Raw genomic sequence first — 12,457 nt, forward strand, 5'->3', positions numbered from 1 at the left:
CCTCCTGCAGGGCCGCAGTTACGGGTTCTGTAATTAGGAGGCATGCTTGGTTAAAGGAACAAAATCTGCTTGATCATGTTAAGGTTAAGTTACTAGATGCACCTTTACAGCATGATACTTTGTTTGGTGCTAAGGCAGAAGAGGTGTTAAAGAAAATGGAAGACAAACCTAAATCTATGCAAACTGTTAAAGAGTTTTTACAACTACAGCCACCTAGGTTTAGTAGACACTGGCCTACAAAAAATTGGTCCTTTCCTGTGTCAGGCAGATCCAGACGCCCAAGGGGCAGATCCCAGGCGCAAGGTTCTTATTAGGTCAAAACAATGGGGTGCTTCTACCTCCAAAGCTGGAGAAGATAAAGCACAAACATACAGAAAGCAGTCTCAATGACTTCCCCCTGCCTACACCAAGCACTTAGCTTCTGGCAGCACCCTTAGGGGGAAAATTTGAACTTTTTGCTCAAAATTGGCACATTATAACCCAGGACAAATGGGTTCTAAATATAGTGTCACAAGGCTACAAATTCCATTTCCATACTCTGCCAAAGGCAAACGGCTGGCCAGATCTGCCAAAAAATCAATGGGCAGAGGCACAAAAACAAGTTTCATCCCTCATGGACATGGGGGCCATTCAGCAAGTACCAGAGCAAGAGCGGGGACAAGGATTTTACTCAAGACTTTTCTTGGTACCCAGAAAGGACAAGGCCTGGAGGCCAATACTGGACCTATCTATTCTGAACACATTCCTGGATATTCCAAAATTCAAACTGTTGACTTTGCAGCAGCTTCTGCCCATGCTGGGCAAGAACGCTTGGCTTGTGACTTTAGACCTAAAAGAGGCATACCTGCATGTTCCAGTCAGACAATCATGCAGAACACACCTCAGATTGAAGGCTGGTTCAATACATTACCAATTCTCTGCACTGCCCTTTGGCTTATCTACTGTGCCCAGGGTCTTTACAAAGTGCCTGGTACCAGTAATTGCATTCTGCAGACAAAGAGGAATACAAATATACCCTTACTTGGATCACAAGGACATTCTTCTTCAACATCTGGCATTTGTGAAAAGACTACTAACATGCCTAGGGTACACAGTCAACGAAAATAAATCAAAACTAATACCCTCTCAAGATATAACATCACTGGGTGCAAGCTTAAATACAACTGCCCAGATGGTTTATCTCACGCCAGACAAACAAAGGCAACTGACTACCTATTTCACAATGTTGGCAACAAAGGCCCAGTTATCTGCAAGAAAAAATCTGCAGTCTTTGGGCTTCATGACATCCTGCATCCTACTAATTCCATGTGCAAGACTGCATATAAGGAAACTTCAATGATAACTAAAAAGTGTTAGGACTCAACATTGCCACAGCCTGGAAACAGTCATTGCTCTCATTCCCTGCCTGCAACAGGAGTTTCGATTGTGGGCAAAGGCTTGTCACCAAAACAAGGGACAGCCATTCACATTACCTCCAGCCAGGCAGACACTAACAACGGATGCATCAGATTATGCCTGGGGGGCCCACATGGCAGGAAGATGCATTCAGGGCATATGGACCTCAAACCAAATGCATCTGCATATCAATCAAAAAGAGATGCTAGCTGTTCAAAATGCCTTGACAGCCTTCAAGGACCTACTTCATCTGGAACAACTGCTGATAAAGACAGACAACACCACGGTCATGTGGTATATAAACAAGCAGGGGGGCACACATTCTTACCCCCTTTGCAGACTAGCTATGACATTGTGGGACAGAGCTTTGACTTACCAAGTTCATCTGCAGGCACAATTCCTGCCAGGAAAGGAAAATACTCTGGCAAATGAACTAAGCAGGAATCTCATGGAACCCACGAGTGGCACCTGGATCCACAAGTCTTCAGCATGATAACAAGGAAATGGGGATGCCTGGACATAGATCTATTTGCCTCCCCTCACAACTACCAACTAAAAAGATTCTACACAAGGACTTATCACAGACAAGCATGGAAAGTGGACGCCCTATCTTTCAGCTGGAAAAAAGCTATCAGTATATGCCTTCCCTCCACTGCCTCTCCTCCCCAAGGTACTCTTAAAGGTCAGACAGGAGAAACCAAAGATAATACTGATTGCCCCAGACTGGCCCTGCCAGTACTGGTACCCAATCTTAAGGAACTTGTCTCATTACCCAGCTTGGACCTTACCTCATTTACCTCATCTACTGTCCCAGCAAAACAATCAGATCCTGCACAGCCAACTCAGGACATTAAACTTGGCAGCATGGCGGATAATGTAGTCATACAAAAAATACCTCTCAGCAAAGCTGTGATGGATGTCATTCTGGAAGCCAGAAGGCCTAGTACAAGAAAGTCTTATGCTGGAAAATGGAAGAGGACCAGGCACGAGGAACAGATACAGCTATACAAAATATTCCTCAGATTTTGCAATACTTAACTGAGATGCTGGACAAAGGCCTATCCTTTTCATCAATTAAAATTCATGCCTCTGCCATTTCGGCTCATTGCAATACAGAGCCACCAATTTTTTCTCACCCTTTATTAAAACAGCACCTCAGAGGAGCCAAAAATTTAAGGCCTCCAAGGAGATCACCAGTACCTGCATGGGACCTCAACTATGTCTTGAAAAAGCTCACCCTGCCTCCTTTTGAGTCAGCTGCTACTGTTGATATAAAGTTTGTATCTTCGAAAACAGCTCTGCTCCTAGCAATTACTACTGCAAGACGAGTTTCAGAGCTACAGGCGCTCATGGCTGTGGATCCTTTTATCATTTTTTTATCCAGACAGCAGTCTTTGTGAGAACAAACCCAACATTTATGCCTAAAGTGGTGTCCAGTGTGGCTCTTAACCAAAGTATTCATCTGCCAACTTTTTATCCAAATCCACAGAACAAGGGGGAGAGAATTCTGCCCTCTTTGGACGTACACAGATAGCTTAGATTCTACTTGGACAGGAACAAAGCTTTCAGGAAGACAGAGCAATTACTAGTAGCATATGCTGCGGGATCACAAGGAAAGGCTATCTCAAAGCAGACTATCTCAAAATGGATAGGCCACTGCATTCGTTTTTGCTATTCACACCATGACAAGCCAGTGCCTAAGGGCATTAGGCCACATTCCACCAGAGCTGCAGCCACTTCAGCAGCTTTTCTCAGGGGAGTTCCAACCAGAGACATTTTAGAGGCGGCTACTTGGAGTTCAGTGCACACCTTTACAAAGCATTACCATCTGCCATTCTACTCTAAATCCAGAGCAGGCTTTGCCACTGCAGTTCTGCAGGGACTCATAGCCGCTCCTAATGCTGTTTAGCTCCAGCCTCCCAACCATAGCTTTGGGACTCTACCCAAATGTAATGACTGCAACAGTGAAACACAAAGAACATAGTACAGTTGTGTACACTTACCATAAATGTAGATGTTCGAGTCTATTCACTGTTGCAGTCCAGGTTACCCTCCCACCCTCCCCCTTTTTTCTATGGAACCTATCTTTCCTTCTCTGATTTATACAACCTATGTGGTGTATTTGCTTATAGATGAAGGTAAAATTTATATTGGTGCATTTATTGTTGTACATATATAAAATTTGGATACCTTTTAAAGGGGCATCTGGCATCTGGGGCAAGAAAAACTAAAGAAAATGGCGTCGGCCACTTTTTTTATACCCCTGACGACCTGACGTCAGGGAAGGGGTGACAGTGGCCGACGCAGGACCCAAGACTTTGGAATTCAGGCCGGCTGAGGGCAACCTGCCAACAGGATATCCCTAAATGTAATGACTGCAACAGTGAATACACTCGAACATCTACATTTATGGTAAGTGTACACAACTGTACTTTGCTGTGCACCACTCTGTGGGCCCGTAGCTTGTGTAGGGGCTGAGTTTAAGTAGTGTGTTTAGGTGAGGGGTTAGTTCATCTTTGAGCTCGTATAGATGCAGCCTGGGACACCGTCCGGTCCCATTGATGCTGTGTTTTTGGCTTTGGAGAGTGCTGTTTTAACCTGAGTGTCTGTGATTTCAGGGGCACTACATTCTTCTGGTATAGTTATGGGCCCTTTTGGGGGGTGAGAGGGGGGTGAAGTTTGCACTGAACCTGTCTGCCAGGATGTTGGCTATTTCGGTCGGTTCAGTGTATTTTGTGCCATTCTGCACTAACTCCGAGCAGATCTGATAATTGCCACTTAGATTCTTGACATAGCTAAAGAATGCCTTGTGGTTATCTTTGGAGTCCATGGCAATTTTTCTTTCGAAGCTAGTCTTGGATGATTTTGAGGGAACGTAGTTTCTTGCTGATACTGATCAGGGATGTCTTCCCTTCTTGGGATTTTACTCTTTTCTGTACTAGTTTCCTCCTTCTATTGTATAGCTTGTTTATGGCAGGGTTCCACCAGACTGGTTTCCTTTTCTTGGAGGAGTGAGTCTTGGTTTTGTTTGGGATAGCACGATCCATGCATTCTTGTAGGTGCCCGTAGAGTGCATTAGTAAAGGATTTTGAAGCTTGGACAGCGTTATCCTTTAGCATGGGGGCTTTGAAACTTCCCACCTCGGTCTTAAGTAGCATGAAGTTTGCTTTTGAAAAGTTTTTCATGATGACTTCTTTGACTGGGGGGTGGTGGTGGAATGTGGCTATCCAGAGTGATTAGTTTATGGTCAGATCTAATCAGCGAGTGGTTGACCTCCAGTGTGGAACACTGGTCGCCCATGTTGGTGATGACCAGGTCCAATATGTTGTCACCTCTGGTAGGGGTGTTGACCAGCTGATCCAGGGCGTTTGAGTTTATAAATTCTAGGACATGTTGGGCAAGGGAGTTTGTACTTGAGTAGTTCTCCCAGTTAATGTTTGGGTAATTGAAATCACCCAATATCAGGGTGTTTGGTAGGTCCTTTATGTTTCCAGGAATGTGGGGTGGGGGTCCTGGGACATGGTGGGTGATCTGTAGCAAGCTATAATTTGAATAGCAGTTTTGCCCATTGTTAGTTGCACGTGGATGATCTCTGAAGCATTGTGCTCTGCCACTAACCTGGAGGGTATCCTTGATGAATATAGATACTCCCCTGCCTTTTGTATTTCAGTCCAGGTTTTATGGCCGAAATGTATGGTATGAGTTGTAGCCTGGTACTGCTGGGGTGCTCTCTGGAGCCTTAAACCAAGTTTTTGTTACTGCACATATATCGATTTTCTCCATACTGAGGAGTGCCTCGAGTGCGTGCATTTTGAGGTTTAGACTTCTGGCATTGAGTAGCATTAGCCTCAGTTTTTTGTTACTTGTGCTGTTTACGGCGTTGGGTTTGTCTTTTGAGCCTTGCGTAAAAAAGGCACTATGGGGGTGGCAAGAGCCATGGCCAGTATTCAAAAGCCTAAGGGTGACAGGTGCAAGCCGTCTCTAGCGAAGCAGCGTGGTTTGTCAAGCATGTCATCCCAGGCTGACAGACACTGGATCCCCTTTGAATGACACCAGAAGCTTAGCCAATTGTTGAAATTGTAATTTTTTTCTCTATACCGTGATATCATTCTTGGTGAGGGCAGGATGCTAGTCAGGGTCAGGGTCATACCGGCGTGGGCTACGTGATCAGAGAGCTCCTCCATGTCTCTTTTCATGTAGTCCAGGGAGGTATGGCTCAGGTCATTCACACCAACATGGACAATGACAGAGTCAAATTTGTACTTGTTCTGGAGTGACCTGAGCGCTTGTGTTATGTGACGGATCCTGGCACCAGACAGGCAGCTAACAGTAACCTTTTTCTTGTTCAGTCTAGTGAGTGGGATATTAGTGTGTGCCTGACTATAGAGTCATCTATTACTAGTTTGTTTGGTATGTTGTTTTGCCTTAAGGGCTGTGATTGTATGGCACACTGGTTTTGTGAAGTATGTGTTTCATGGTTTGTGTTGGGGGGTGGAGGTTGCTTGGATGTCTTCTTTGGAGGTCTCTGTTGCTTCTGCAGATTTTTATTTATAGCCTCCGAGTATGTTTTCGTGTATTTATGTGTGTTTTTTGCCAGTGCTGATTTCATAGGTCTATGTGAGACTGGTGGTGTGATGCAAGTAATTCCCTTCTCCTCTTGACTGCCTGGTCCAGTCTTGGGTTGAGAAAGCTTAGCCTCCAGTTTGGCTGTATAATTGCATCTCTCGCATGTATTCCTGTTTGGTGGAAGGAGGAGAGGGTTGTCTGTGTACACGAGGCATTTGTAACATTGCCTCAAAATGCCCAGATTCACCAGTTGGACCAGAGAGTATACCTGAAACTGCCCTTTGGACATGTCTGGATAGGTACAGTGAACTGTTTTACTGATTGGCTTGTAAGGCCGAATAGAGAGCCTTGTCCTTCTCTACAGTATAGGGGGGATCTAGTGCTAAGGTTTATTAGTGCTTGCTATGTGTTTTGAGAAAGTGCCGGTATGAGATATTTGTATTTATATTAATTTCACTCACTAAATTGGGTACCCTTGAAAGAGCCTTAAGGTACCTGGCAGGAGTGTCTGGCGGCAGCCATAACTATCTTATAGTCTGGGCAGAGGAGGCATAGCTAGTAAATCTGTGCCAGCCTTTCCCAGCTGTGTGTGTGTGTGTGTGTGTGTGTGTGTGTGTGTGTGTGTGTGTGTGTGTGTGTGTGTGTGCGTGTGTGTGTGTGTGTGTGTGTGTGTAAATCAAATCTCAGAGTATGTGTGTCAGCTACTTGGACAGGAACATGACCCACTGGCTGGACAGAGAGGGTGCAGGAGGCCTTGGCTTGGACACTCAGCTTTGATCTCAACTGTACAGCGTGCTAGTGGGGAGGCTTATTAGGGATCTGGAGAAAGAGGGAGAAACCAGCCCTGGACTGACTGTGGTCTATGTGTGCTCTTATTGCACTTGATGCAGAGAGCTGCACCTGGAAATACTGTCTGTGTACCTGTCATCCTCCCAGTGAACATCTCCTACAGGTTCCAGTGGTGAGGATTGAAGCTCCTTGATTACTGGTCCAGTGGAGGGTCATCACACAGTCTTTTCCAGATTAATGTCTTGTACCTGTCTGTCACAGAAAGCACGTGCTGATGGAATTAAAAAAAAAAAAACAGCTAGTAGCTTTAGAAATGTAGGAGGAGACTGTAGTTCAAGATTATTCAGAGGACACAAGTTGGACCTCCTATGACTAACTGATTGCACCTGTTTTGGTCCTTGTCTTCAGCTAAAAAAGATGTTGATGTAAAAGTAAACCGCTGTTTTGAAATGGTAAAAAAGTGGTATTTTGTGCTTTTCATTTCCCAGCATGATTACTTAAAAATCCTTTGTTTGCAGTGTAAATTAAAATCACTTATCAAGACTTTCACCTATGAAAAACCTGTGAAAATTAATATGATCTATTTACCTTTACCTCCAGCAGCCCAAGATCATATTATTATAGTGCCTATTTCCTGCTTTTATTTTGTTACAGTGTAAAGCTTGTATACATTATAGTCAAGAAAAAGTACCCAATGGCAATAGCATAAACTGGCACCTCACTCACATTTAAAATACTTCTGCATACTATACAAAATAACATGCAGTTTACTTCAGTGAAATTTATTATACGAATATTACTCGGATCAAAAATTTTCTTACAGATACATCATCATTTCAAAGTCAACAAACTTTCAGTCTTTTTAGTGACTACTTCTTGCAGAAGCTGTCTTCTCATGTCTAAAATATGTAATGGTAATGGCATTTTAGAATTATTCCATTTGTTTCCGAATTTCTAATTATTGCTGGTCCTGTTCCCCATCATCTTGACCTCCCAGCAGTAGACTCTGGTCCCATTCCAGTGTACTCCTGATTTTCTAGTCAACTCCTGAACTTTTTTCTCTTGCTCAGTCATTTTCCTTTGAAACAATGGAAATGTTTCACTGGCAATTTTTTTTCAGTGGGCTTTGTTATTGTCAAAGGAATAAGAAATAGATTTCCTTTTTTTCTTGCTGGCTAACTTTTTTATTATTTCCTTCATAGTCTGTTCCTCATCCAAAAATGTATTTTATCTTACAGGAAAAACATTTTAAAGACAGCTGGATATGTGAACTTGAATCACACTTGCCACTCAACATCCCCTGATTGCAGGAATAAAAACTTGCCTCTCTTCTGCCTGGCGTGTAGTGAATAATCTTTTACAAACACTCTGGTGTCCTTAATTTTTAATACATTTCCCTTCTGTCACAGCTTCACTAGGAGCAGCAGTTTCTGCTGGTTATGACTACATCTTTACTAATGTAGGTTTAGCTGCTTGGTCATGACCAGATTTTGAGTATACACACAATGTGCTTTTGTAATTAATACATTATAGTGAGAAATACCAAACAAGTCCAGCTGCTTATTTGTATATTGTTTATACATTTAATTCAATCTGTTGCATCCAGTTTCTCTGGTATAGTAGAAATTCTCAAGTTTTTCTGTGTGCTCTGTCTTCTATCTGTACTATGTTTGAAATACTTATTCTTGATAAGTCTAATTTTCAGCAAATCTGTCCTTCATTTCATATCCTAATTTTTGCAATTAAAATCAGCTCTGCTGAATAGCTCCATTTAAAGCTCCTTTTGTTATTTCCATCCTTTGTCGTTTGACTTTATATATTCCTTTAGTGTCTCCACTTATTTTAAACATCTCTGCACACATTTGATTTATTATTTCCTATAGATTACAGAAAGCCATATCCTTTCCAAAGCTGAAACTTGAACTGCGTTTTGCTGTGTACATGAAAGGCTTTTCCCAACCAGAGAGTTTTTTTCTCCTACTCACTTTTTTTTACACAGTTCTTGTTTCTCACACTCTAATTAACCTACTGCTTGGTGTGCAGTCATCCTCATTAAGGCTAAGTATTAAAACCAGATTTAATCTAAAAGGGTAGCTAAGTGAGAAAGGTAAAGGTTACAGTATGCCTGCAGTGAGCGCAGAAAAATCCAGTGGTGAGAGTACAAGTGCAGTTAAACGGGTCTATAGTATCCCAGCAACATAAAAGTCGACACATAATGCACGAAAGCTGGAAATTGCGAACGGCCGTGAAATCAAATTTTTTCCTAGGGAAAAAATTCATGCGGCCCTTCTAGAAAAAAAAACTAAATTCAAATCATAAATAGATGGGGGGCTTTGCCCCCCACACCCCCCAACTAAATATACCAACTCCGACATCGCACTATAGCAACAGAAATGGAAACTCCAGGTAGTTGGCCAAATATCTCCTTGTCCTATGACAAATACATCTAAACGCCCACATGCATTTCGATGTATTTATGTCGCTCATTCCGCATTTGCACAAAGCAACTTTCGCTGGGATAATATAGACCTCAGTTAAACATATAAGTGGGAATTGCAAATAAACTAAAGTGTCATTACCAAAAAAACGTGTTCAACCTGAAAACAAGAAGCAAGAGGAGAGAGAGAATTGTTTTACATCTACGTTATATATTTATAAAATGTGAAATTATTGCATTCTTTTCTTTTTTCACCCCTTGTTCATTTGCCTCAGCAATCACTCCGTCTGCAGCAGATATCTGCCATCATGACTATAAATTAATAATTACCACCAGAGTGGGAGATGGTACACTTGTTATTGATTCATTACAAAGCAGATATTAGGAGATGTGAACACTTTAGTTGAGGGGATATGTTTATTTCCCAGGTGCACCTTTAGCATGTCTTTGAAGCTTTTGATGCATAAAGGCTTCTAATTACATTCTGAAAATTGGCTGCCTTAAGGACCAGCCATTGCATTAGTCCTGTGCGCTGTCAGCTGCTGGCCGTTATTGTCCAGTAAGGAACAGCAGTGCTGCAGCCTGTTCCCAACCCCTTCCCCACTCTTTTGGAATAGTAGATAGGGTACTAGTTAGTTACTCCCACCCCTCCCTAGCTACCATCCAATAGTAGGAAGGTATTGAAACCCTTGTCGCCAAGCTCCCACCCCTCCCTGCTTGCCATTCAACAGTGGGAAGGTAATGGAACCCTTGTTGCCAGTAGCACATTAAGGAGTAAATTTTCTATGCAGATGGGAGAAGTCATGTGACCTGCTCATCTTGTTTTAAGATTAGTTGTCAGAATAATAAATAAAGCTTTTCCTTCATTTATGGTTTACCTGTTCAACAACGATGTTGTAAAGAAGCTAGACAAATAGAATGCATCAAGAAGCAAAGGATGCAGAACTTTTTTCATTTTAGTAATGAGCTTGAATGTATGTAGTAAGATTTAAAGTCTTTAGCTTCATTCTACATTCCTGCTGTGTATACAGTGAAACGCTTGATTATAAACTCCTGTTTTTTATTTTTGTTTGCGTTGTGGTAAACTAGTTTTATCTTAGCAAAACTTGAGAATTTGTACAAATGTACTTCTAGGTAAGTTCTTATGCGTAAAGACTTTCATTTAAAACTGCGGTGGGGGATTTTGGCATTTTTAATGACTGTCATTTTTCTTTAATTCTTGCTGCAGGTTTTTCCTGATGTGTTATCTCTTTGTGAATTTAGCGTGTGCTGTGCAGACACTTTTGCGGACTCCCAACTGGCGTCCCCGGTTCAGGTATTATCACTGGTAAGTACTTTACCTGCTGGAGCTATGGTGTCCCTTTGAAGAATTAGGAAGACATTCACATGGGATGTTGTGCAGTTATACTTGTCTCTAGGATGAATTTTCGCCTTAAAATCTTGGAAACTGTTAAACATATACACACCATATTTTTCCCTTGGATTGGATAACATAAAGCCTATGTTTTGTGTAAGAAGTAGCCGGACTGTGGATAGGTAATGAAGTTGTAAGGTATGTGACATTTGCAAGAGAGAATAAGCATTTGAAAAACAAAATTCAGGGCAGATCTGTCTAAACTTGAGTTTCTTTCAAAGTAAAACTTACACTGCAGTTCATTGACACCTTCCCCAGAATGCAGTGCTATGCAAGATACTTTGCATACTATGCAAGGTTATTGTTTTTCGCACACCTCCTGTCTGCCCACTAGCATGACCCTGCTGAACTAAGCAGCATAATGTATGGTGCCACATGTAAATACAATTATGCCAGCACGTAACATCTTAATGAAGTCCATTGCCATTCTGGTCCACTGATGTTAAAGGCACATTGCCTGGTATGGTGATGAAGTGATGTCCATGCCAGGCTGATTCCTTGCACAGCAGTTCATAAAATGTGTAATTATGTACAACAGTTTAGTCGCATACACCTGAGCATTTTAATGGGAGGGAAGCTGCACTGGCTGTAGTGGGTTAATTTCACCTTCCTCGGAGTTGTGATTTGGGTAAGTAGTATTTGGGAGGCTGTGTAAATGTATGTCTGTGTGTCAGCGTATGTCTTTGTGTGTATGTGTGTGTGTGTGTGTGTGTGTGTGTCTGTGTCTGTGTCTGTGTCTGTGTGTGTCTGTGTCTGTGTGTCAGCGTATGTCTTTGTGTGTATGTGTGTGTGTGTGTGTGTGTGTGTGTGTGTGTGTGTGTGTGTGTGTGTGTGTCTGTGTGTGTGTGTGTGTGTGTGTGTGTGTGTGTGTGTGTGTGTGTCTGTGTGTGTGTCTGTCTGTGTCTGTCTGTCTGTATGTATACAGCTGCATGTAGTCTGCTAGATGTCTGTGTTACCTACTGTCACTGGTTAGTAGGACTCTCATCAGTTCTAACTTCCCAGTTGAGCAGTTAATAGTCCTAGAGATTCTGTCCTGGACGTTGTCATGCTGGGAATGTGTATGATAATGATTAATTTACTGGCCGGGCAACACGACCTACCTTATCAGTACAGCGTGTGTTGAAGCAACACGACCTACCTTATCAGTACAGCGTGTGTTGAAGCAACACGACCTACCTTATCAGTACAGCGTGTGTCGAAGCAACACGACCTACCTTATCAGTACAGCGTGTGTTGAAGCAACACGACCTACCTTATCAGTACAGCGTGTGTTGAAGCAACACGACCTACCTTATCAGTACAGCGTGTGTTGAAGCAACACGACCTACCTTATCAGTACAGCGTGTGTTGAAGCAACACGACCTACCTTATCAGTACAGCGTGTGTTGAAGCAACACGACCTACCTTATCAGTACAGCGTGTGTTGAAGCAACACGACCTACCTTATCAGTACAGCGTGTGTTGAAGCAACACGACCTACCTTATCAGTACAGCGTGTGTTGAAGCAACACGACCTACCTTATCAGTACAGCGTGTGTTGAAGCAACACGACCTACCTTATCAGTACAGCGTGTGTTGAAGCAACACGACCTACCTTATCAGTACAGCGTGTGTTGAAGCAACACGACCTACCTTATCAGTACAGCGTGTGTTGAAGCAACACGACCTACCTTATCAGTACAGCGTGTGTTGAAGCAACACGACCTACCTTATCAGTACAGCGTGTGTTGAAGCAACACGATCTACCTTATCAGTACAGCGTGTGTTGAAGCAACACGACCTACCTTATCAGTACAGCGTGTGTTGAAGCAACACGACCTACCTTATCAGTACAGCGTGTGTTGAAGCAACACGAC

General features: G+C 42.7%; 1 protein-coding gene across 1 annotated transcript in view; it reads left to right on the top strand.

Annotated features, from left to right (window-relative positions):
- LOC122790513 (solute carrier family 12 member 6-like) overlaps positions 1-12,457 on the top strand; it is a 1,559,275-nt gene that overhangs the window by 1,297,915 nt on the left and 248,903 nt on the right. The window contains exon 15 of the mRNA XM_044058063.1: positions 10,416-10,514. Within this exon, the coding sequence (XP_043913998.1) occupies positions 10,416-10,514 (99 nt within the window). The remainder of the gene's footprint in view (positions 1-10,415; positions 10,515-12,457) is intronic.

Source organism: Protopterus annectens, chromosome 16.part0 (genome assembly GCF_019279795.1).
Source record: "Protopterus annectens isolate FY-2018-M chromosome 16.part0, PAN1.0, whole genome shotgun sequence".
Classification (NCBI taxonomy): Eukaryota; Metazoa; Chordata; order Ceratodontiformes; family Protopteridae; genus Protopterus; species Protopterus annectens.